Source organism: Acartia tonsa, chromosome 4 (genome assembly GCF_053477335.1).
Source record: "Acartia tonsa isolate MP-2025a chromosome 4, ASM5347733v1, whole genome shotgun sequence".
Taxonomy (NCBI): domain Eukaryota; kingdom Metazoa; phylum Arthropoda; class Copepoda; order Calanoida; family Acartiidae; genus Acartia; species Acartia tonsa.
The window spans coordinates 20,291,171-20,318,903 of NC_137263.1; the positions used below are offsets into that span (position 1 = coordinate 20,291,171).

General features: G+C 38.8%; 1 protein-coding gene across 1 annotated transcript; it reads left to right on the forward strand.

Annotated features, from left to right (window-relative positions):
• Positions 1-15,245: 15,245 nt before the first annotated feature.
• On the forward strand, positions 15,246-25,735 carry LOC145318264 (uncharacterized). The gene is made up of 4 exons (XM_080159584.1): positions 15,246-15,575; positions 21,406-21,590; positions 24,077-24,195; positions 24,561-25,735. Exons 2-4 carry the CDS (start codon positions 21,415-21,417, stop codon positions 24,647-24,649), a joined length of 384 nt encoding a protein of 127 aa, XP_080015710.1. The 5' UTR covers positions 15,246-15,575; positions 21,406-21,414; the 3' UTR covers positions 24,650-25,735.
• The last annotated feature ends 1,998 nt before the right edge of the window (positions 25,736-27,733 follow it).

The following is a 27,733-nucleotide window of genomic DNA, read 5'->3' on the forward strand; positions in this document are numbered from 1 at the left end:
CGTGGATTCGGTGACAACTTTTTATTGGGAAATATTACCACAGCCAAGTGGCTAAAAAAGAGCAGACGAATAATATCCCCTAACACTGAATCTAGGTAGTTATCTGGATTATCTATCTATCTTTATTTATATTCATTCTAAGCACTTATATTGCTTGTCTTATATTATGTGAATTGTTTGCGTTGTCACTTTTCTTTTATCTTATTTTAAAAAATCCTTTCGTAATAATTAGAATCGGCTTAATAAAGGCCAGTAATCAATCGGTTATATAAGACGCACAATATTTGTTTAACGTTAATATGCTCAATCTTATGATAAGCGCTACTCGTTTATTTTCGTTTACTTGGCTATTTTTCATAATTTTGTTTAGCAGTTTTATAAAGTATAACAAGTGTGACAATATCTCTAAGTAGCTAAGCCCAGAATTATAAAATAAAGAAAAATACAGTCATCTATGTAAGAAAAAAAAACGATAAAATATTTCCTTTTACAAATTCATTGTCCTAAAAGCAATAGGGAATGGGTCAATTATTTAGCTTAATCTACAAAAAAACACCCAAACTTATTTGTGAAGTATCTTTGCATCAAAATCAACATACTTTAAATGGACGTGGGGACTTTCCGGTAACAATTCTAAATTGTACCTAACTGTTATAGGAATAATAATAAGTTTGAAATCGATAGGACAATTCTAACATGTCTAAATCAACGAAAAGAACTAACCATTCCGGACAGACGGAACGACAATAATTATAGAAAAGATTTGCTTTAAAAACTGCACTGGACAAGACCCAATACTTTCATCTTATATTGTCAAAAAATTGAGAACATATTCACAGAATTTCACCATTTTTTGGCTGCAAAATCTGTTCAGCAAAATTTTTATTACGATCTTTACTGCTTTTTTATTAGCGAAGCTGCTTAATATTTACTTTGTCTGTCTGTTCGTAATGCTATGGAATTACTCAGCTGCTATTTAAGATAGAAAGTTGAAGCAGCTTGTAGTGCCTAATAAAAATGACGCCATACAATACAAATGACCAATGACAGGCCAATATACATCTTACAATTGGCCAATTTAGATGTAAACTGGCCTATCAAAGGTCATTTGAATTCCAAGATGTCATTTTTTATTAGGCACTATAAGCTGCTTCAGACAGTTGAATATTTTTTTTAAAAAGATTCCCTATACAATTGAGGATCAAGTATATAATTTACCTGGTCGGTGTGTCGGTCGTGCCTCAAAAAATAATAATTTTCCCTGTTTTTTTCTTCTTCTAATTTAAATAAAAAAGAATATTTGTATATTATTGATATTATCTTGGATGAACATAACAGATCCACAGGTTAGTATTCATTTTTTTCTCATGTTCGTTTGATTAGTTTCCTAGGGATTGAGGCTCCTGGAGTATGACGAGACAGGGCCAGCTCAAGCCGCATGTTTAATAATAGCTTGTCACGCTGTCTCAGGGGTGCTCCTCTTTATTGAGACAATTATGTACATTGGTTTAACACAAAGTTTAAAGTTTTTAAAGTTTAATCATTAATTAGGGTTCATAGACGTCCAAGGGCGGGGGAGGGACATTTTACCCCCCCCCCTTTTAACTAGATTATTTTGTTATTTTAAAATAATGGTTTATCCTAATCTTTTAGCAACAAGCACGACAATATCCATAATAATTGGACAATACTTAAACATTAACTAATACATAAAAATGTATAATCTCTAAGTCTAAGCAAAAATAGATGGAAAGGTGTTGTTAAATTGCTATATACTTTAAGCTACATAAAAAAAGATGTACTTACAAAAAGCATTGGTATTAACATCGTACCCAATTGTCCTAAGAATAGCCAGTTAAAAAATGAATTGGCAGGATAATCCTAAACAGGATAATTCCAGAGCTCGGCATAAGCCTCAAATTAAAAACCAGCTAGTGTGACAAAAAAATCTTGAAGCGATGGATTGCATGTTTTGGAATAGATTTAGACATCAAAGATATAATATGTTAATTTCACTGAGGCTTACACGCGGCTGCCGAGCCCTTGATAATTCTATTTATCTAATTACTTCTTGTAATGATAATAGTGTTACTTTTCTTTAAAAAATATACATCATTGTTAATTAATACGAGAAAACCCCATGTAATGTTTGAATTCACTAGAACTTTTCTAAAAAGCCGAATCATGTAATCAGAGCTATACGTTACGGAGGTATACACATTTAGAAATATAGAAAAGATGCGCTTTTAAAATTGTAAACATGTTTTTATCTTTGTTAAAAAAACATTTTTGCTAAATTTTATTTGATGCATTATGTTTTTTTCTAAAAAGAAACAAGAAATAATATTAATTGCATATTGTAATAAAAAGTGATATATAGGACCAAAAATGGATAATTTTGAAAGAGGACAACAAAATTTATACAGATATTAATTTAGAAAGAGATAAATTGACAGAGAAAAATAGAAAGAAATGAACTCGGATAACTGTCTTCAAATTAAAATAAAACTACCGACTACACCCCTAGAGTCCTCTAGGGGCACTTGAGGAGGGAAAGTTGAGTTCAATAACCAAATTATTTGTTAAAGATTTAAAAGAAAAAGTATTTTTTTTTTTTTTTGGGGGGGGGGTTATTCTAGGGGTAGTTTCTGTGGTATTCGGCAACCGTGAGCCATGCCTATGGCACCCCTGATCTAGGGTTCGGTGGAGGGTCAATGGCCCTCCCCCGAGTCCTGGGGAAGGGGTCTGACGACCCCCTCCCTAGGCTTAAAATTAATGATTGAATCTGTCATGTTTATTATGGTTAACTGTATTCTTAATTCTCCCCCACCCTTTCAGGGATGGGGGATCATTATTGCCCAAACTGACCATTGTATATGTATTATAATGCTTTTATGTTATGATTATTTATTCCTATCCATGTAGTTATTGTTTGTTGTATATAGCTTTAGTATCCTTTAAACCTTCAATAAAGTGACAACTGAAATAGATGTTGATTATTATCTATTGAATGCTAGAGAAGCGTAGCTTCTCTATAGTAAGGTGTCCACGTCTGTCACACTGCCGTAATCTAATTGAACTCCGGTGTCTGCCATTTATCCTCGGCGGATACCACAACTTTTGGTGACAGCTGTGTGAGATTACGGCGAACCACAAGTGTAGAGCAGACGCGCATCTGAGGCTAAGGTACTCCCAGCAGTGAAACTGGCAAAACTGACGCAAGCAACCTGAATTACCCACCCTGGACAGCAAAGTTTAACTCTGCATCCGGCAGTTGTGGAAGCGAGACAGCGAAATTTGACGAAGAACCGCGAGCAGCGCCGATATCTAACGGAGAATTGAGCGCTCAAAGGGCTGAAACAGGCCTGCGGACCGGCTGAAACAACCCAAATAAGTGTAAACGGCTGAAAATAGGCCAACTTTACTGCAAGAAATAGCAGGATCCGAACCAGTGGCGCTAGCAGGACGGGACATTCCCTGCCGCCATCAGCCGGATTTGGATCAGCGGCGCTAGCAGGACGGGACATTCCCTGCCGCCGATAGGCTGAAACATGCCACATAGCTGCAAGCTGCGAGCCAACATACGAGTGTAGTGCACCAGAACAGAGAAAAACTACGTCAACTCCAAGTATCCTGAGAGGCTACAACGCAGCCACCCATCTAGAAAAACAGATATTATGTCACATTGCAGGGATTACCACCCTGGTGTGATGGCTAAACAATAGATTTATGAGCAAAGCTTGGCAAACAAATTGTTGTGTTGTGATAAATCTAAAAATAGAACAGGCTTGGATTTATTGTGTATTGTGATAACAGCTAAAAATAGAACAGGGTTAGTAAACAAATCTGTTATGCAATTGTGATAAGGACAAAAATAGAAGCTAGATGTAATATAATAAAGACCCTGATATACAATCAAATCACCTCAAGCCCACAGCACAACAACAATACACCCCTTATTCCAAGGGAAAGGGAGGAGCCCCTCTCCATTGAAGGCAAATACAATCAGGGTGATATAATAGATAAGCCTAGGATTAAGAAGAAAAGGCACTATTACACCAGCACACAGTTACCCCCCCCTCCCTCACAGGGGGAACGGACGGAGTTACCCCCGTCCCCTCACGCGCTTCCCCCTTCCTACCCACACTAGACTAAGTCCGTCTGTAGTGTGGGGCTAGCGACCGGGAACACAGAGCGCCATTCACGGGTAGCGCAACAGAGTGCGGAAGATATCATAAATTCAACGGACAAAGCGGACCAATGAGAGAGCGAGTTGAGGGATAAGTGCGCGTTTTCCCCGTGTGCGCGGATTTGACGGTGCGTACGCGCGATTGCAAGGACAGGAGATTTCACGCACACACACACACACACACACACACCGGAGCGGAGCTACTCCATAGCATTTAACAGGGGTATTTTTAGCAAATAAAGAATTACAAGCTTCTCTCCTTCTAGCTCTAGTGTGATAAAGGAAAACCCAATCAGTTCCTGACAGCAGTTCAGACCCTCAACATCTATCTACCCCTACCAGCCTACCCTACAACCTCAGCACCTAACTAGTGATAAGTACAGCTAAGTTATACCTTTGCAACTAAACTACCAACCTAGTGATACAAACAGTGTTGGCTGTTAGGCTAGAAAGCCTCAAGTGACAAACCATTCATTTTAGTACTGTATAACTTTGTGCCCCGCCGTTGAACCGTTGACCCGATGGACCAGCCGCAAGCCCCAGGAGGTGATCAAGCCCCAAGATGGCTCCAGGATGACCCTCAGCCGGCCCCAGCCGAGTACCGCAAGCTGATGCTGAGCAATCTGCCGGAGTATAGAGGGCCGCCCAAGCAATCCTGGTCGTCACATATCCGCAGACTCGAGATGTCATGGGCGGCTTACCGCGTGCCACCTCATGATTCCCTCAACCGCCGCAACGCCCTCCTACTGTCACTGGTAGGGCAAGCGGCGGAAATGGCGTCCCATCTGTTTGGCGAGGCAGGCCAAGCCTTGACCTACGAGCAGGTCAAGGCCGAGTGTGAAATGCTATTTCGTCCTGCTTTTGAATCCCAAACGCTTAAACAAGCGTTTAGGGATTACAAGCAACACTCGACAGAACCGATACAGGCGTACATATCCACTAAATGTGCCCTGTATCGGGACGCCTACAGCCATGAGGATCTTGAGTTGTTGGTGGACGAATTAAATCGTGGAATTCGTAACGCCAATGTAAAACGCATCATGATGGGACATGAAATTACGAGTGTACCTGAGTACACTCGTAAGGCCATGTTTACCGTCACCATGATCACAAAGCAACTGAAAGAAGGTGTGTGCCTAGTGGACTCTACCGACGGGCTGACTGGATCCGCCAGCATCCAGTTGCCCCAGTATGATGATTCGGAGCCAATGGAGATTGGCGCCTTGGCTCCGGGTCTCCACCAGATGGGGAAGGTCGCTCCAGATGACAAGGTTCCAGGTCGCTGCTTCCGCTGCCAGGGGAGAGGCCACCGAGCTCGAGACTGCCCAACGCCTGTGGAAGTTAGCCTAGAGGAGAGACGCACCCAGCCACGCCGTGACCGTTCTGCCAAGTGCGAGCGTTGCCACTATGACGGTCACACGGCAGCCGATTGTAGAGCTGACTGGGCCCAGGTAGCCAGCCGCAGGCGCACCGCCGATAAGGGCGCCCCTCCAGGGAAGCCCAGCAGAGTGGCCCACATGGAAGGGAGCGCGCCCCCAGCACCACCGCAGCAAGCCGCCCCCAAAGCTGCGGACCGAGCCGATGGGATGCCGCAGTTTGGGACTGTCCCAGCTAGGATCAACGTACTGGGCGGCGCGGCTGAACCCAACCGGGTTGGCCTAGGCTTCAGCCTCAACCATCTGGGGCCAGAGCTGATACAACCCAACAACATCGCCGAGCCAGAGATCCTGAGGCCCCAGCCTTTTAGCCTCAACATGATGGAACCTGCCCGACTGAGCCTACCCAGCAAGAGTGGAGGGGCGCTACCCAGCGTCCCTGAGACGGTGTACGGGGAGGCCCTGGCAGCCGCTGAACGAGAGAGGCAGGAGGCGCTAGCCAGCGCCTCTGCATCGATGTATGGGACGCCACCCGGCGTCGCCACCTGGGATGACGGGGGGGGTGCTATCCAGCGCCTCCCACCTGGTGCCTGGGGCGACAACCGTCGCCGCCACCGAGATACCTGGATCCTGGAACGAGCCAGCCTCCAACCTGATGTCTGGGGCGACAACCGTCGCCGCCACTGAGAGACCTGAGTCCTGGAACGAGCCAGCAGTCCCAGAGGAAGGGGTGACACCCGTCACCCCCAGTCAGCCAGCGCCACCAGCCTGCAGGGAGAGCCCAGCTACATGCCATCCAGAGCCCCCTGCCAGCCGAGGGAACCCAGCTGCTCAACATCAGGATAAGTTGAATTTGTTAAATGTGTTGTATCCAAGCTATTGTAAAACCCCAGCCTTGCCTGTGCCCCCTGCACCAGAGGCTGGGGAGATTGAAATTTGGGAGAATAAGGACTTGCCTGTGCCACATGCACCTGAGTTCCTAGGGCAGGGGAGGGAAGTGAGTAAGGGCGAGCCTGTGCCACATGCACTTCAGCCCCATGCCACTGGGCATGCCTTGGACAAGGGAAGGGAGCACTTGGGGCTAGGGGAGCCGACACCCAGGCAAGCGCCAGTCGCTTGCCAGTCTGTCATTGGGGAGGGTATCGGGGTGCCCCGGCCGCACAAAGATAACGCTCAATGGAAACTTGTATCTAGCCAGGAGCAGCCCAGCCGTGTCCAGCCACAAGAAGCAGCCGTGACCAGAGCTGAAGATCCCCAGCCGCGTGTGCGAGGTAGATGGTTGCCTGGAAGCCTCTCCCATTGGTGGATGGTCCTGTGGGGCCTCCTGCTGGCAGCCGTGTGGCCTACAACCAGCTACGTCCTGGTGGGATGGGACTGTGCCAACCCCACCCACGTCACATCCTACAATAAAGAAAAGATGTGTAACACGGAGCCCCTACACCAGGAGGTGCCCCTGGGCCATGAAGTGCACGTCCTGCAGCAAGTCAAGGTGAGGGAAACAACCGGGTACAGTTGCCAGCTCACCGTGTCCCAGTGGACATTCAGGTGTGGGGTATGGGGTCACCTCAAGGTGACCTCGGTCCCCACCCTCATGAGGCCAACCAAGATAGACCCAGAAGCGTGCCGAGACCTGGCCAGGAACCGAGTCTACACGCTGCCAGGCAAGACCCAGCCACTGACGTTCCAGCTGAACCATCCCCTGTTCTTCACCATCGACATGGTGGGCGCCCTCGTCAACAGCCCCGAGGGGGTGGGTTGTGAAGGGGAGGACGTCCACTTCGAGGGCCAGCTGTACCGCAATGAATTAGTGCTCCAGGAGCGACGGCTGCTGGTCAAGGAAGAGACCTACGTGGTAGAGGATGGACGGGTGGAGTCCCAATCTGACCATCTGACCTTGGAGTGTCCCCATTCTGAGCTGTCCTGCATCACTGGGGAAGCAACCTACGTGTGGGACCACCTGGGGAGAGATTGCCCCTTGAGGCTGATCCGCAGCCTCCAGCCCAGCCTGGTGATGGATGCATACCTGGTTGACCATCAGGCCCAGTTTTTCATCAACATGACCAACCCCACCTCGATTGTGAACTGCGACTTCGAGGCCCATGCCACCAATCATCCAGCGTTGTTCGTGGCAGCTGACCCAGCCGCGGCTGCGCTGCCCAGAGTGTCGGCCAGGGATGTTGACGTCCCCCTTCAAGCCCAAATACATGCAGGTTATATTGGGTTTACCCTGGAAACGCGCATGAAAAGCACAGCAGCAGAAGAAGTAGCGGCCAACTGCTGGAAGCTCCAGCAACTAGACCCGGCCCACCCGGTGCGTGTCCAGGGGAGCACGTTCTCGGTACTGAGGGGAGACATCCTGCTGCAGCTGACCTGCCAACGCCATAAATACGTTGTCCGCGAACACAAGGAGTGTTGGGACAAAGTGCCAGTAGAACCCACAGGTTTTGTAGACGCTGTGACACGAGTATATAGTGAACACGCCACCAAGATTCCCTGCTCCTCCACCTACCCCCTGACTCTGCACGCGGAGGAAGGCTGGATAGAGTTAACCCCCGCTCCTAAGAAGAGGCCACCCCCGCTGGATACGCCTAAGCAATTGTTGACAGAGCCCTTAGATGACTTCAGTTCAGGGGGCTTGTATTCGCAGGCTGAGTTGAACGACTGGCAACAACTGCTGGCGTTCCCAGCATACAAGAGCGCCATGCTGACCGGCCTATCCTATGGCTCCTGCGTTCAGCAAGGCAGCTGTTCGGCCACAGGAGACCATGGGATAGTGTCCTACAACATTGACCGACTGGCGGAGGAAGGAGAGGCCGCCCTGGATGTCTGGGCTGGATTTAGACAAGCTATCCACGAGTGGGGAGATGGCGCAGCCATACTGTGCTTGCTGTTGTTGATCCTCAAACTGCTGGGGGACCTAACCATCATTTCTCTGGCAGCAGCACAAGGAGGCGTCCGAGCAGCCCTGAATGCGATATCACAAGTGTTCCTGTACCATCCAGCTTTGTATAGGAAAGCTCTGGCTAGAGCCAGGCTCACCCATGCCAAGTCCCGGGACTTTTCAGTAGACTGGGATGCCATTCCCATCGGCAGGGAAGCAGCCGAGGAGATGGTGTCTATGCAATCAGCTGATAGCGGGCATGACCGCCCAGGTAGGCCAGGACCGCCCTCTGGCAGACCCCGCGGCCCCTCAGGAGGACAGGCCGCTGCTCAGACGATCAACCTGGCAGCCAGCGCCCCAGCCGCTGCCAACAACAACCAACAGGCCCCACTGCTGACCGTTCCAGCAACAACTGTGCCACCAGCAAACCTGACACCTGCCGGCGCTGACCAACGTGTCCAACCCAAGCCAGCCTCTGCCTTCTATCCCACATTGGGAGCCCATCAACCCTGAGAAAACACTCACCACTAGGATTCCATTGAATCATTATCGTTTGTATATATCTTAGCCCTAAGGAGCGGACCGAAGGCCTCAACCACTGTCGGAAGTCTGGTAGGGAAACCCTCTCCCAGCCTTCCGAGGGGAGAGTTGTGGTATTCGGCAACCGTGAGCCATGCCTATGGCACCCCTGATCTAGGGTTCGGTGGAGGGTCAATGGCCCTCCCCCGAGTCCTGGGGAAGGGGTCTGACGACCCCCTCCCTAGGCTTAAAATTAATGATTGAATCTGTCATGTTTATTATGGTTAACTGTATTCTTAATTCTCCCCCACCCTTTCAGGGATGGGGGATCATTATTGCCCAAACTGACCATTGTATATGTATTATAATGCTTTTATGTTATGATTATTTATTCCTATCCATGTAGTTATTGTTTGTTGTATATAGCTTTAGTATCCTTTAAACCTTCAATAAAGTGACAACTGAAATAGATGTTGATTATTATCTATTGAATGTTAGAGAAGCGTAGCTTCTCTATAGTAAGGTGTCCACGTCTGTCACACTGCCGTAATCTAATTGAACTCCGGTGTCTGCCATTTATCCTCGGCGGATACCACATTTCTCTTGGGAGCAAAATAATTATAAACCTTTCGGGGACCTATGAGAGGCTACTATGTACCATATTGGTTCAGCGGTTATCGAGATCCTTCGGTACAGACAGACAAATAGACATCCTGTTACTTTATTACAAGAATATACAGAAAATTTTAAATGCAAATTTAACTAATACATTTGCCCTTGTAATAAACGTATTTAAATAGAATTCAATGTATCCTATTTCTCTCTTGGAAAAAAGTACCTTAATCTTTATGTTTATAAAGCTTAAAATGCAGTGCACGGTTGGGAAACAGTGTCCTATCACTCTCGCAAAAAAGTACACTCCCCACTAGGCCCTAACTTTACACCATTCGAATGATAAAATTACACCCCTCTTGATTCTGTAATGAATCCCCTTAAACGATAGTGGACAAAATAATGCCACGGTCGTAGCGGTTATGCGTCTTGCGTCAGGTTGGAAGGGTTACGCAAGTTTCAGACCCCAGATTTGGCGATTTGAGAAAAATGGTATATACCTATTGGCAATATTTGTAAAATATCAATTATATCATTGAGGGTATAACAATCCTCACAAAATAGCTTAAAACCAACACAGGAACCTGTAGGTAATTTCTTGAAAAGCACAACATACTCAGTTGAGCGTTTCATGAAATCTTAAGGGACTGCCAGCCTACATTGTTCTACTTTGGCTAATTCAGAATCCGATTTTGTATAGAATTGGAATTTTCTTGAGTTTTATAGTTATTTTGAAAACAGTTACTTACTAAAATGTACAAAAACTTAATTCAACCCGTGAAAGCAATATTTTAGTGTTTTGTTTTGTACTTTAAAAACTTGCGTACATTTTCGGTGTAGTAGATCTCTATAAACAATTTGCAAAAATGACAATATGCGGAATTGTTAGCACACCCTCGGATACATTTAGGAGGGGATAATATGGAAGGAGTGGGGGGAGGGCGAAAACCTGCATACAAAAATAGTACAAGTAAAAACTAATTGGTTCCTGGGTAGCCTATATTACATTCAGAATAACTATGTAAAAAGAATAAAAAAAACTTTTAAATCTTTTATGACAAGAGAAGGTTTTATCGGTTTCCGTCAAACTATATCGTATATTTTTTTTTGTTTAGTCCAAATAAATTATACGTTCCAGAGAAGCTTTATTAATGTATTTGGGTGGTTTAAGAATTTTTTTCTGGCCCTTCGACCTTCCCTAGAATCTAGGGATAGGTAACTAGTACACAACAAGAACTAAGAAAACCTATTTTGTGCTTATTTTAGTTTTTTTTTAGGTAAAGTAAAGTTTATCAAAACCCAAAGGTCTAAAAATAGAAGTATAAGAAACTTTTCTATGTCAAACTTGCTTAATTTGACTATTTATAAATAATTTCGTCGCAATTAAAATAGAAAACCACCAAAAGTTCTTCTTATTCTAAATCACTTGACAACTGCGTGAAAAAAATGTAATGAAATTATCTAGCTTCTATGAAAATTATTTAAATATCGGTCCAGCTGTTTACGAGATTTCCCCGGGTATACATTCTCGAATATAACTCAATGCATAATACATATTTTCCGGCTCATGTTTTTTTTAAATCATGTGAATTCAGCTAGTTCTGGTGGGTTGATATTACGAAAGGGGAGTAGCTATGCTCCATTTAAAAAGATGTGTTTTATTTAAAATGAATGCAGGAAAACTCTCTCTCTCTCTTTCTATCTCTCTCTCTATCGCTCACACTCCCTTACCTTCTCTCTCTCTCTCTCTCACTCTCTTTCTCTCTCTTTGCTATTCTGTTATTCTGTTTCTCTGTTTAGTTTATGTATTTACAGGGGATTCAACCAAAATCACATCGTATTATAGACAGCTTTCCGCGGATATTAAAATAAAAGATAATAACCAGTTTTGTTTGCGTCCAGGGCCTGGGCTAACAAAACTGGTATTAATAATCATTGATAATCATAAAGATGTTGTGGAATTGGAAAACACAAAATTTTGTTCTAGTTTTTATTATGCTTGAAAGAAATTTTAGATTCATGTTATATAATTATTAAAATACACAAATAATATACAAAATATTTATTGAGTATGATATGCTTTAAACTTATCAGAATTAGATAGCTGTTCCTCAAAATAAAAAAAAATAGTTTAGAATACCTAATTTTTATAAATTATAAAGTAATTTAACATTTATTTTTAGATTCTACTTTCCATAGTTGATGAATTTTGGGGGAAAATAGGGTTAGGTTATTTTAATGTCTTATCCCTATATTCCTTCTTATTCTTACCAGATTAAAAAATGATGTACTTTTACATGAGCTTCAATAATTAAACTCTTTCCTTCAATGAGTTCTTCCTCCAATAATTTTCTCCCATTTATTTAAACTACCCCTTTTCTCTAAATATAGCAGCTACTCTTTAGTTTACCATTTTATCCATCTTTGTACATAGTTTATAAAATGGTTGATTTGTTAACTATTTATTTGTGTTTTAAATAAGAGATCATGAATGACAAGTATTTTATTATTCTTTTGAGTACTATTAATAAATTAGGCTTTATTTTTAAAAATGTAGTGGGCATTTTATGAAAAAGGCGTTTTTTGAGATAGGCGTTTTCTGAGATGGGCGTTTTTTGAGATAGGCGTTTTCTGAGATGGGCGTTTTTTTGAGATAGGCGTTTTCTGAGATAGGCGTTTTTTGAGATGACCCTTAATATTATGTATTAAGTATTCGTGGAAATTGTCTGTAATACGATTCTATACATGATTTTTCAGTATGGCTGAGAACTGGTTCTAATCCTGCAGAGTAATCGGTTTCGAAGCCATACTGGAAAAGTTTTAAAAGTTGAATAGGATGCTGGTAAAAAGCTGTTCGCTTAAAGGTTGTTGACTTTTTAACCCCTGCAGCTAACAGAGTTGGATTTTTCGTCTTGTAACCTACACCTGCCATCTGCATATTTATTTGCGGCTTTCTCGCAACTGTGGCTTCGGCCGCAGCTCTTCTAAAAGCTAATTCCTAATTCACCAAAAAATGTTTTCCTTTTTATTTGATGTTAAACTATTTGTAATAACTAAGTATAAATATAGATAATTTCCCGTCTAAACCCCCAATGACAGTGGTCTCTATTTCCCCAATACCTAAAACAGAAACAGGGGGTGAGTATAAAAGTTACACCCCCTTAGACTAAAAACTTTTTTTCTAATACCCTGTATAATACACATTTCCTTTTCTAAACCTCTTTCCTTTAACTATACATCTATATTTCTCTCTCTCTCTCTCTCTCTCTTTTTCTTCATCTTTCTCCCCTTTTTCTATGTTTCTCTCTCTAGTGTTTGATGTGTAATGGCTTGCAGTTTTGAAAATTGAATTGAATTTAAATGCCATGCTGTATGTATATATTATGTGTATGTGTATGTGAGTATAAACTTTTCAAACTATGCTCTTTTAGTTTACTATTTACTAATTTATACTTTTATAATATTATGACTAGAGTGCTTTACTCAAAGGGCCTATCAAGCACTAAACACTGAGCCCCTTATTGTGAAATTGTAATAGAAGAAAGGTATTTTTTGGGTAGGTGGAGGGGAGGTTGGGTGGGAGCCCTAACCCTGCGGGGCTATCTAGTACCCAATATAATATAAGCTAACAAAAAGCTACCCCTCCCCCCTTCCATTTTTTAGGGACTACCTCTATGCATAACATATTGTATATTAATGTATTCAAAACGGTTAACAAATTTAAAAAGAAATACTAAAATATTCAAAACAAATAGATTTTTAAGATGAAATATTTATTTTATTACACTAGTTATTTGCCCTTTTACTTTTATGATTGTATACATTTAAGTCTAAAAAATCTCTGCATTCTTAAAGCATATTAGCTCCCTCAGAATTACTTTAAAAAATTTTCCTTAAAAATAAATATTAATACCTTAAAGTTACCTTTCTGACCAAAACTTGAGAACGTTTTTTTTTGCAAAGAAATAGAATAAATAATTAGAGTAACATTTCCTTTACATTTCCTTATTCTGATAATATATTCTTTATATAAGTTCCTACAATAAAATAGGGTAGAACCAAAAAAGACAAAACTAATTTTGATTATAATATCGAGGGAAAAGGGAATGTGATTCTGACAAACAAATCTAAAGGAAAATTTCCCCACAACCATCTTACTTTATTCTCTCCCTTCTTACCCACTCCCCTTCAGTTACATGAATAAAAACAAGTTACACGCCAACTTTACCCCAACAAAATATTATATTTTGCGGCAATTTTAATTGGTTTAGTAGCAGCCACTGATAATAGCGGAGGCAGTTAGTAAATACACATCTTTTCCCCTATTACTAACTTGCTAAATAATAGTTATAACAAGGATGACAGCATCAATATAAGCGAATCTAACCAAATTGACATAAATTGACATACAGAATTTCTGGTAACGATTATAGAATTGCTCCCAGTAATGGTACCAAATAATTACAGACATTACTGTGGCACTAAGTTTGAAATTACTTGATAATTCTAACATGCCTCAATTAACGCCAAGAGCTATCTATTAAGACAGACGGACGGACGGACGGAACCATAAAACTAGAAAAGTTATGTTTCCTCATGTTTGGTTGTGCACCCCTAAACTAGTATGATTAATAGATCTATTACTCTAGATGGGTTGTCGGACACAATAATAAGGACACACAGAAAACTGTCCCGAATTTGTATTAATTTTGAGGAACAAGACTCCAGTGACGTCATATTTTCCTTTCCCGAAAAAGGGAAGGGGGGAAGAAAATCTCTTCAAAAGAGATGGGGAAAACCCCCTTTTCTCCTATCTCTTTTTTCTTCCCCCCTTCCCTTTTTTTTCTTTCCCCCTTCCCTTTTCCGGGAAAGAAAAATATGACGTAACTGGAGTCTTGTTCCTCAAAATTAATACAAATTCGGGACAGTTTTCTGTGTGTCAATAATAAGTCCATATCACTTACATATTATTCATCCCTATAAACATCCATAAAAGCGAATCTCTGAAACGGTAGGACCAACGAACATTAACACTTGTAGAGTGTTAGAACTGAATAAACAGAATATAATTGTATAGGTCTAAACAAAATTGTAAGTAAATTTATAGCAAAACTGCTTATACAGAATTCTGTTTCAGGACAAAATTACATTTTTAAGACATTATTATATATGCTTAGCTTATATCATTGTACCTTGTTGTAATATGATTCAGTAAAATAATAGTTATTTCTCGCATCGTATTATAAACGGCTTTCCGCGGATATAGAATGTACAATTATAAGATTAAAACCAGTTTTTTTAGTTTAGCCCCAAGGTGCCGAAGGCACCGGCTAAAAAACTGGTTTTAATCTTATTATTGTACATTTTTATATTTGTAGAAAGCTGGATATAATACGATGCTAGACAAAGTTTTTTCGTATGGATGAGAACCGGTTCCTATCCACCAGATTTGAATGAATACGAGAAATATAATAATTATTTCACAAATTAAAGAAATTGTTTGGAAAAAGATTAAAAATCAATATGTTTTAAAACGACGATTATATAGTTGCTACGCTTACTAATTCGTCCCTAACTGTTAAGGAAAAATAGTGCAAAGTTTAAAATCGATAGGACAAGGTTTACATGCCTTATTCAAGAAAAAAGATCGAACCGACCCTAATTATAGGAAAGCTTCATTTCAACAAGTGACAAGATTTTTAGATGATATAATTTCCCGACAGCTACATTCCTAAGAGATTAAACTATTTAAATCTGACCTAGACATGGATGATCTAAAAGATAACTGTTATTTCGTTCCAAAATTTGTTCTTTCATGTTCTTTCTGGTCCAATTTAATAATTGGGTATCTAGATGTACTATATTTATTGTATAATTGTATGGTGTTATAATGAGCTAATTCTAGGTTGATGTATTACTCTCCAGAGATCTGGATTCAATATTATCCATTAGAGAACAGAGGGCTGTACAACAGTTTATACAACAGAAAGAACTACAGGTTATACAATATCTGGGTATAATCCCTTTCGTTGCAACGCTCCTTAAGGGGCGACACTTCGTGTTTTTTTCACAGTAGCTTTTCTCCTATTTCTAGCCCCTGCAGGGGGCTCTAACCTTTCGGGGCCAATTGCCTAACCCTGTGAAGAAATCACCTAACCCAATATAACCTAACCTAACCTAAAATAACCTTTCAAAAGCCATTATAATGATACGACGAATCGCACCTTAAGAGGCGTTGCCACGAAAGGGACTATTCCGCAATACCTTGTACTCTAATTTGCAAATCATTATAAGCGAAGCTTTTGTTTAATTAGTCGGCCCGTCCGTCCGACCGACCGCCCGTCCGTCCGTTTTTTTTTACAATTTTGGCCTATTAGAATTATTCTATTGATTTCAAACTCTACATGATGATTATTCCTGTTACAGTCAGGTACAAATTAGAATGCGTAGCAGCTCAATAATCGTTACCAAAAAGTCTGTTCGTCCATTTAAAACATGATGATTTCAACTTTTTTGACAAGTAATTTTGTATTATATTATTATCCTTTTCATCTGATTTTTGGAACATTGATTCCTAGGACATCAAGGTAACAATTTTGCAACAATTTTGTTTAGACTAATTATACTTCTTGGGTTCTGACAAGTGTACAAGTGTTTATGTTCGTTTGTCCTACATTCGGATTTTAAAGCTTTACTTTTATGGATGTTATCATCCTTGTTCTTGTGTAATATTCAAAGAAAATACTTTTATCAGCGCAAATACTTTACATTTAAAGCATGTTCTTATACCAGTCCGAATATTAGCTAACGTTTGTTCAGAAAAGAGTATTTTATTGTCCCTAGAAACCACCGACCGCACTAAAGACAAGCTTGCAGTAGAGATTCAAGTGTATTCATATAATTAGCTTGTATATATATATATTTTTGTATACTATCTATTGTTACGTGGAATTTTAAAATTTTAAATAAACAGACTCTAAAAAAAATTTATTTTCGAAAATAAGATAAGATTTATTTTTAAACATTAAAAGTAACTTTCCAAACAATGTTTTTATTCTTTAATTTAAAAAAAGCAATAATGATATAACAAGGAATCGATGACAACATCCTTAAAGCGAAGCACTGAAACGCTGGGACATTAACACTTGTATAGTGTCTGAACTGAATAATCAGAATATAAAAGTATGATAGTCGAAGCAAAATTGTAAAATTGTTGTTCCAGGAATCAATATGCCAAAAATCAGATCAAACGGATATTTATATCACATAAAATTTGTTGTTAAAAAAGTAGAAAAATCAACATGTTTAAAATGAACGTACGGACATTCTGGTTATGATTATAGAGTTGCTATGCTTTCTAAATCGTACCTAACTACTAGAGGAATCATCATGCAAAGTTTGAAATCGATAGGACAATTCTAACATGCCTAAATTAACGAATAAAAGCTATCCATCTCGGACGGACGGACTGACAGACCCTAATTATAGAAAAGCTTCGCTTTTAAAAATAGTAAATTCTATCAATAGAGAACAGAAGATTAAGAAGTATTAGGTAAATGTTTATGGGTATTAGCTTTAACGAATGCGTGTCTGCATGCTGTCGGGGTGGTGTTGAGTTCTAGGGAAGACTACACAGTAGATCTTTTCATGAAAATACCCTTTTTCGAATTTCAATCTTCTGCTAACCTAAAAAGTTACTTTAGGGGCCTAGAAATATATGTACAAAATTTCAGCTCTCTATCTCTACTGGCGACCTAGCGCCAGGCATGTAAAATATCAACAGATAACGGTAGCACGGCGGTTTTAACAATATCTCAGTAATGTGCAGGTTTTCAGCTCTTCTGCATATTTCAATTTAAACACATAAGGCCAAAGATATTATATCCAAAAAATCTTTTGTCAAAGTATACTCTAGACCTAGCGCCAGTCAGTTTTCTAAAATCATGCATTTTATACCTGTTAAAAATGAAATCGCCAGCGCTAGGTGTAGAGTAGACTTTGACAAAAGATTTTTGGGATATCATATCTTAGGCCTTATGTGTTTAAGTTGAAATATGCAGAACACCTAAATTCACCTTCCAAGCCATTCTCTAAACATTTAAATTTTTTTTTTAAAATAACGGGATTTCAAAACTGCCTTTTGAAAAGGCCTAAAAGATATCTTTTTTTGTCCCTTTTTTCACTGTATATAGTTACAACTTTTTAAGATATTATTTTCAGGTAAAAAAAAATTGGCGCTTCCAGCACCAAAACCGGCAAAAACAGGCAGTTAAACTTCTGAACCCCTACTTAACCCCCTGACAGACCCCCCCTCTATCTCGGCTCCTGTTACAGATAGAGACGTAAAACTTTTTTCTGGTTGTTCATGTGTATTTTTAGAGAATTACTTTTTCTAGTCAAAGCGGTCAGTCCGCTCCTTATCCGCTTTTTAGCGGCCAGCTGCTAAATATTAAAACAGCTGTAGAGCGGCCAATTTTAAAGCTAAGAAAACCAAATTTTATGACAAACTATTATTTTTTATAATAAAAAAATACCTTTTCTGACCATCGCCGAAAATGACAAATAACGGAAACCGCCAATTTAAAACGGCGGTTGGTGGCGCTAAATAATATTTTTATCTGTTTATAGTTACAACTTATTAAGATATTATTCTCAGTTAAAAAAAAATTGGCGCTTCCAGCACCCAAACCGGCAAAAACAGGCAGTTAAACTTCTGTATTCCTACTTAACCCCATAAAAGACCCCCCCTCTATCTCGGCTCCTGTTACAGATAGAGACGTAAAACTTTTTTCTGTTGGTTCATGTGTATTTACTTTTTTACTTATAGACTTAAAATTGTAAAATTAAGCTTATCTTACATGCCTACATGAAATACAAATTTTTTTTAAAAATCAGCTGTTGTTTCCAGCTGACCGCAGCCAGTGGCGGCTGTCCATGTAAGCTTCAAATCAATTAAATTTTTGATAAATATATATTTTATAAAATTTACATATTAATAAACATTTCAAGAAATAAGAAAATTACAGTCATTTAAGTTTTTATGTTTAAAAAGGACCTAAAAACAACGGATGTTTGATAAAGGGGATAAAGAAATATAATAATTAATATGACTAATGATCGGATAATTCCTTATTAAATAGGAAGCCTTACATAATTTTAACCCGCTTGGTATAATATTAGTTAAGATAATTGGAAGAGACATTTAATGTTACATCCCCTCCTCCCAAACTGTTAAAAGACTGACTTATATCATGAATATCGTGGCTTCTATTACAGCTAGAGACCTTGAATTTGAATGTAGTTTTCATTTCATGTTTCATCAAAAAGATGTACACATTTTTTCACTTTTTTGGTCATTTCAAAAGAACACCAATTCTTCCTCCATCCTAAAACCCAAACAAAGCAGGATATCATAAAGATTAACACATTTCCCATCTCAGGAATAACTCCACCCAATTTATTAACAGATTTCAAAATCCAAATCTCCACCCATGGACAACCAAGGACAAAGATAAATTCACAACCTTTTCATAACCCCCCCCCCCCACTCCTCCCACTTTTTTGTCTCCTCCCAGTTTTTTTCTGTCTCCGCCTTCAACCAAACTCACCTATCTAAAACTCCCCCTATTTCCTAACCATCCAAAAAAATTCCTTTAATAAAAACTATGCCCCGCCCCATAACTCAAACAAGGCCAAGAATTATTCCCTACTCCTCCTATTTTAAAAAACTAATGTTTTAATCTTTTATTTCAAACTTTTTCAGTAGTCATCTGTATTTTATGCTGATACCCAAGATACAAAATAATTTGTGACATTGTTCTATATAAATGTATGTTTAATATCTTTGATCATATTTGCTGTTATCTAATGTCTCATACCTATATTTTTTTAGACAAAATGAATTGAAAATGATTGCTAAAATCGAAATATATCTTCATGTCTTAGAATAGTGTATTTTTTTAAAAATAGGTTGAAAAACATACTAACTTTAAAATAATAATAAACCTCCGTGAATAGTAAGGCCATGACCGTTTGGCCACTCCTTGACCGATTTTTAACTGATTTTTTATTTCCTACCTGTAGTTTTGCCGTTTTTAAGCTGCCAGTAGCGGAATTCTAAAACAGCTCTAGACCAGCCAATTTTTGTATGTAGTCTTTATTGTGATCATAAACAGATAAAACTAGCGCCACCAACCGCCGTTTTACCGCCGAAATTGGCGGTTTCCATTATTTGTCGTTTTTTTGGCCATGGTCAGAAAAAGCATTTTTTTTGTTATGAAAAATAATTGCTCGTCATAAAATTTGGTTTTCCTTGCTTTAAAATTGGCCGCTCTACAGCTTTTTTAATATTTAGCGGCTGGCTGCTAAAAAGCGGATAAGGAGCAGTCTGACCACTATGACTATAAAAAGTAATTTTCTCTAGAAATGCACATGAACCAACAGAAAAGAGTTTTACGTCTCTATCTGTAACAGGAGCCGAGATAGAGGGGGGGTCTGTTATGGGGTTAAGTAGGGATACAGAAGTTTAACTGCCTGTTTTTGCCAGTTTGGGTGCTGGAAGCGCCAATTTTTTTTTAACTGAGAATAATATCTTAATAAGTTGTAACTATAAACAGATAAAAATATTATTTAGCGCCGCCAACCGCCGTTTTAAATTGGCGGTTTCCGTTATTTGTCGTTTTTCGGCGATGGTCAGAAAAGGTATTTTTTTATTATAAAAAATAATAGTTTGTCATAAAATTTGGTTTTCTTAGCTTTAAAATTGGCCGCTCTACAGCTGTTTTAATATTTAGCAGCTGGCCGCTAAAAAGCAGATAAGGAGCGGTCTGACCGCTATGACTAGAAAAAGTAATTCTCTAAAAATACACATGAACAACCAGAAAAAAGTTTTACGTCTCTATCTGTAACAGGAGCCGAGATAGAGGGGGGGTCTGTCAGGGGGTTAAGTAGGGGTTCAGAAGTTTAACTGCCTGTTTTTGCCGGTTTTGGTGCTGGAAGCGCCAATTTTTTTTTACCTGAAAATAATATCTTAATAAGTTGTAACTATATACAGTGAAAAAAGGGACAAAAAAAGATATTTTTTAGGCCTTTTCAAAAGGCAGTTTTGAAAGCCCGTTATTTCAAAAAAAAATTAAAATGCTTAGAGAATGGCTTGGAAGGTGAATTTAGGTGTTCTGCATATATCAACTTAAACACATAAGGCCTAAGATATGATATCCCAAAAATCTTTTGTCAAAGTCTACTCTACACCTAGCGCTGGCTATTTCATTTTTCACAGGTATAAAATGCATGATTTTAGAAAACTGACTGGCGCTAGGTCTAGAGTAGACTTTGACTAAAGATTTTTTGGATATAATATCTTTGGCCTTATGTGTTTAAATTGAAATATGCAGAAGAGCTGAAAACCTGCACATTACTGAGATATTGTTAAAACCGCCGTGCTACCGTTATCTGTTGATATTTTACATGCCTGGCGCTAGGTCGCCAGTAGAGATAGAGAGCTGAAATTTTGTACATATATTTCTAGGCCCCTAAAGTAACTTTTTAGGTTAGCAGAAGATTGAAATTCGAAAAAGGGTATTTTCATGAAAAGATCTACTACACAGCGTCATACTAGAGACGTTATAATAGTACTGGCTGCTGCTTCATCTGGTAAGAGTATGGTGAAGGCCTTGGCCCGTAAACAGGTGCAACTCTTCAAAAAAAATTGACATTTCCATATTATAGAAGTCGACAAAATAATGTTTAGAGCGCTTCAGAAAGAAATACAAACATTTGAAATTAACAGTAACTTTGCTTCAAAAATCAAGTTAATTTACATATTTTAGATCCATGTAATGCGAGACAACCCTAACCACAATGCTCCCATGATGGGAGGAATGTGGGGTGTCAAGATGAACAGCTCCCCTAATATCAGGAACCTCATGTCACGTGCCATGGAGAACATGTTGTCGGATGGTATTGTCAGGTCTCCGAGATCCTCTGGTGGCTGGGACCAGGTAGCTCTCCGGAGGTATATAGTACATGTTTCATCTCATCAGGAAGGAAGGGGACATTGGACTGTAATTTAAACTACCACCCAAACTACGTCATCTTATACGTTGGCTCACAAACTTTGTGTAATTTTATTGGTTGGGACCAAAAAAAAACAGTGTCTAAACCTTTTCACCAATTATTTAAATCAATTGTCGTCAATTGTCTTATACAGTGGCGTGCAAAGCACTTTGTCTAGGGGGGGGGGGGGGCATTTTGAAGATTTTGTAAAATTTCCCCCCCCCCCTAAATCAAAGTGCCCCGGGGGGTTTGATTATATATACTAATTCTAAGGCGTTATCCTCTTAGAATTTTTTTTTGTACCCCGGCCCCCCCCCTCGACTACCGACGAACAACTATTTTAGGTTAGGTTAGGTTTTAGGCTAGGGAGCCGAGCGCTGCGGCTAGGCAGGCAAGGGGACCGAGCGCTGCGGCTAGGCAGGCAAGGGGACCGAGCGCTGCGGCTAGGCAGGCTAGGCTAGATAGAGGATAATACCAATTTTAAATAAGGGCGTTTTAAGGGGTGGGATTATTTGATTATGGCCTTCTAGTCCTTATCCCTTCTTCCCCATCCCTTCCCCCATCCCTATTTCCCATTTATATCCCCCATCTCTTCTCCCCCATCCCTTCTCCCCACCCTGCTATGAACGAAGGGAAGGGAGCTAGAAAGCATCTTCGAAAAAAAAGTACAGAAGATAATTTAACCTTCCCCCCCCCCCCTCACCACAATACATTTTTTATAGGTGGAAGGGGATGTTATAAAATCTCAGCAGGAAGGATGAATAACCCCATTAAAAAAATTTTTTGGGGGGGAGATAAAAACACTCATTTTGGAAATAATTTACCAAAAATTAACCTAATATGTAAAACTGATTTTAAATATTTCTTTATTGTATGACAACAAGGATGACAACATCTATAAGTAGCAAAGCACAAAAAATCATCCGACCTCCATGAATTTTTAATAGTTAATTATACTCCATAATGATGAGAATGTTAACATTAAGTTTTAGCCTTCTATCTTTAATTGCAGTTGAAAAAATCACATTTCCCCTTTAGCATTACGTACTGACAGCCATAGTGGATTATAGAATAGCTAAAAAGTTATATCAACATATCCTACCCTCTTTAAATGGCACTTTAAAACTCTTTTAATTTTTGATTAAGTGGTGTTTCCAGCGCACCTAAAAATATTTACTCCCCCTTTGAACTAAAATCAATTAAAGACAACAAGAGTGGCGTATTTTATCAATTTAGGAATATAGAGTGTAGCTAGTTTTAAGGGTTTTTAATGAAAATTCAAAATTTACATAAAAAAAACATGTTTTTTTGTAAGGGTATGTACACAAAAAAAATTATAAACTTATCCTGAAAATAATATGACATCATATATAGTTATTCATTTAGACAGACATACAGTGTTGAGAAAAAGGCTTAGATAAATATCAGCGCTATTTCTTTTTTTATATAAAATAACTTTTTGATTAAATATTTGTTGTTTACACATGTTTTAATAGAAATAAAAACAAAATATACAATGTGATAAAAAGCAGAAACCATTTGGAAGGGGCGAAGCGCAAATTTTTTTCCTCAAATATGCAGGGAGGGAGGGGTTTTTGGGCTATTTATTACACTAGTCCCCAATATTTCATATAAAATTTTCTTATTCGTTGGCTCAACAACTTTGGGGACTTGTGTACATACCCTTACAAAAAAACATGTTTTTTTTATGGAATTTTGATTGGTTGGTTAATTAAGTAAAGTTTCCATACATTTCATCCACTAATTGTAATCTATATAAGGGGTAATTTTGTGTATCATCATTGGGGATGTACAAAATTTCTTTGGTAAAAAGTTTATATTATACAAAATAAAATACTTCCTATTACCTGGTTTGTTATGTTCAGTGAAAAAAGATTATAACCTAATTTCTACACTAATTAGAAAATTTGGTAAGGTTAAATGAATAGTAACTATCTGTTTGGCGCGAAGAGCCAAAATTTTTTTTTGAGTATTGATCTTTTTTTTGGAAACTGGGATAGTTTTGCTTTTTGTAGGGTAGGGGGCAAAAAGGGGCATTTTTGTTGACCAGGGGGGGGGGGGGCAAAATGGGGCATTTTTCAACATTAAGGGGGGGGGCAGGGGGGCGGTGGCTAGGGGGGGGCAGGGGGGGCGTTTTGGTTGCTAGGGGGAGGGGCGATTGCTCCAAATGCCCCCTTCGGTTCGCACGCCACTGGTCTTATACCTTCAGATGCCTGGACACAGTTTTTTACTTTGGTAGCTTTGCCATTTAAAAAGTTCTTAATAAACAAATAAATAAGTTGTTTTAATTTAAGGATTCATATGACTTTACCACCAATGTGTATTACCATTTATGTATTTGTTAATGCAAATTTGAAGGGCCTTCTGTTTTGCTAAGCTTCGCTTTTATTGTTGCTGTCATCCTTGTATCATATAATATTTAAGGTATGTATGGCCATGGGGTAAGAAACATACTCTAGCCCATGATTCCTACACCTGCACCAAATATCCAAACACCCGGCCATTTCCAACACAACGAGACACCGGCAAAGGCAACTATGTAGGTAAGCAGATTTTATAGAATAGCTATAAAACTCTAGATGGGAGTCAGTCACATTAATCCTTACTTCCAACTTGAAAATAAATGAGCAGACGATTTTTTGTTGCCTATATATAGTCACATATAATTCATTTCAATAAGCTAGCTTTATCTCAAATAAACTATTCTTAATAGCTGACTAATAGCGTATCTAATTATTAAGTTATGTAGTATTAGTCGGCTTGTAATACTTTGATTTCCCAGCGTTTTCGTAAAACAATAATTATTTGGTGATTTTGAGTGAAGAAAATCAATATTATGAATTCCCTGCCAAGGATGCGAATGATCCTTGCCCTTCAATGTATCAATAAATGATTCATAAATGTTTAGGTTCTATAATAAGGCTAAACGCAACTGTGGAAGATGAATGCCCTGTAAGATGTAGACCAAAACCCCACAGGGATTGGATCTACTGTTGACAAACAAGAATATTCAGTCAGATGTAGACCTAAACCCAACAGAGATTGGATCTACTGTTGACAAACAAGAATATCCAGTCAGATGTAGACCTAAACCCCACATGGATTAGATCTACTGTTGACAAACAAGAATATCCAGTCAGATGTAGACCTAAACCCAACAGAGATTGGATCTACTGTTGACAAACAAGAATATCCAGTCAGATGTAGACCTAAACCCAACAGAGATTGGATCTATTGTTTACAAACAAGAATACCCAGTGAGATGTAGACTAAACCCCACATGGATTAGATCTACTGTTGACAAACAAGAATATCCAATCAGATGTAGACCTAAACCCAACAGGGATTGGATCTATTGTTTACAAACAAGAATACCAAGTAAGATGTAGACCAAAACCCCAGAGGGATTGGATCTACTGTTGACTAACAAGAATACCCAGTGAGATGTAGACTAAACCCTACAGAGATTGGATCTATTGTTGACAAACAAGAATGTCTAGTCAGATGTAGGCTAAACCCTACAGGGATTGGATCTACTGTTGACAAACAAGAATATCCAGTCAGATGTAGACCTAAACCCCATATGGATTGGATCTATTGTTGACAAACAAGAATGTCTATACAGATGTAGACCTAAACCCCACAGGGATTAATCTAGTGTTGACAAACAAGAATACCCAGTAAGATGTAGACTTAAACCCCACAGGGATTAGATCTATTGTTGACAAACAAGAATATTTAGTCAGATGTAGACCTAAACCCCACAGGGATTGGATCTACTGCTGACAAACAAGAATATCCAGTCAGATGTAGACCTAAACCCTACAGGGATTAGATATATTGATGACAAACAAGAATATCCAGTCAGATGTAGACCTAAACCCCACAGGGGTTAGATCTATTGTTGACAAACAATAATATTCAGTCAGATGTAGACCTAAACCCCACAGGGATTAGATCTACTGTTGACAAACAAGAATATCTAGTCAGATGTAGACCTAAACCCCACAGGGATTAGATCTACTGTTGACAAACAAGAATATCTAGTCAGATGTAGACCTAAACCCCACTGGGATTGGATCTATTGTTATCCATATACTGTACTCTCATCTATTTGTACCTAAAAATATATTTTAAGAATTAATAAATTAAAATTTCCAAAAATAATTATTTTTTCTTATTTAAGCCAATTGTTTTCACCCCCCTCTCCCTCAAATTTCAAAAAAAAATTTAGTATCAGAGCTGTTTTTATATATATATATATTAGTCGTACTATAGGCACCTATCCGCAGATATCAAAATGAAAAATCATTGGAATAAAACCAGTTTTGTTAGACCTAAAAAATTCGCGGAAAATTGTTTGTAATACAATAATATACATGATTTTTTAGTATAGCTGGGAACTGGTTCTAATCCAGCAGACATTAATCAGTTTCGAAGCCATTCTGGTAATATAAAAAGATGACCTTTCGCAAAAAATAGGATCCTTGCAAAAATTGACTGTAACATATGCCGCATTATGGTGAAAAGATATAAATCAAATCTAAGTAAAATATTAGCGTACTGACCTCAAATTTCATACTTTTCTAAAATAATGATAGTTTATATGGAGAAAAGATTTGTTTAAGGTTATATCTTTTTTTGGGGGGAGGGGGGGGATTGTCCCACCGCCCAAGAAGACAGCTTGACACCATCGCAGGACCAGTAGCTATATTCCCTGAAGAGTAGAGCCCAACCATTTCAGCGGTTACTGAGATCATAAGCTTCAAACAGACGGACGGACGGATATACATCGTTCTACTTTGTATTATAGATATAATTTTTTATTCGTGGTAAATCAAGCATTCAATCAAAAAGCGTTTCTCACATAATTATGATTTCACAATTTACATAATTAAGGTAATATTCAATAATATTAAACATGGTACGATACATAAATTGTCAGTATGTCTTAGAACCGGTTTTAATTCAGCAGAAATTCGGAGTCATACTGGAATATATTTCAGTCAGGCTTAAAATAATTTTTAAACCTTTTGTCCCCCCAATTTTTAAAAAAGGTTGAATTTTCAATTTAAAAAACGGGTAAAATTGATGGTTTGGTGTATGTTCAGATGGGACTGTAAATTACACTCACACTGGTACCCAAAGTTTTATTGTTTGACTTCTAAACTTTGGGTATTTTTCTTTAATCATGTTTGGTAAGTTCAACCTATCAGTATCCAAACAATTAAACCATTATTTTTTCTACAAAAGGGAAAATTTTGTTTATCATCATTGGGAAGAACATAAATTTATCTTCCATTGTCTTATCCCTTAAGATTCCTGGCTGTTTATTTTCCGAGTATATTTGTATTTGATTATGGCAAGAAAAGATCACCAAAAGATATATTTTCGACTAACTCTAACTAGGGCTCGGCACCAAAGCTTTATCAACATATAGGTTGTTCGAAAATATTTTTGTTTACGTTTTGATAATCAGCATCATAACCTATATATTTTCTGGAATCATGGAAAGAAAACGAAGTAGCGGATTTCGTCGTATTTTCACAGTAGCTTTTCTCTTATTTCTAGCCCCTGCAAGGCCTATTTACTAACCCTGCGGGCCAATCATTAACATTTACCTAACCTAAAATAATTTATTTTAAGCTACTCTGAAAATACGACGAAACCCGATTCTTCGTTTTCTTTCCATGATCCTAAATCTCGTATAGAAATTCGACAGTTTAAGCACGATTGACGCATGACTGCCGAGCCCTGCTTTTAACCATTCAATTACAAACAATTTGTTAATTGGAGACAGTTACACAAATGGATTGATTATTGTCCTTGTTAATGTTTTGCTTGAATTCATTTTGCCTATCTTAATTAAACTATTTTTTTTATTCTGCCATTCCTTCACCTAAATATGTAAAGGGAATGTATCATGTATTATTATTCTGTTTAACCCATCCTAATCTGTAAATATTTAAATCTGTTTTGTTTTCGTATGAATAAACTTGTATATATATAGCCTTTGTGTTATTGGGGTTTGGAGCGAAGCTTCTCTACAATTTAAACATTAGAATACTCTATCATGTCCGC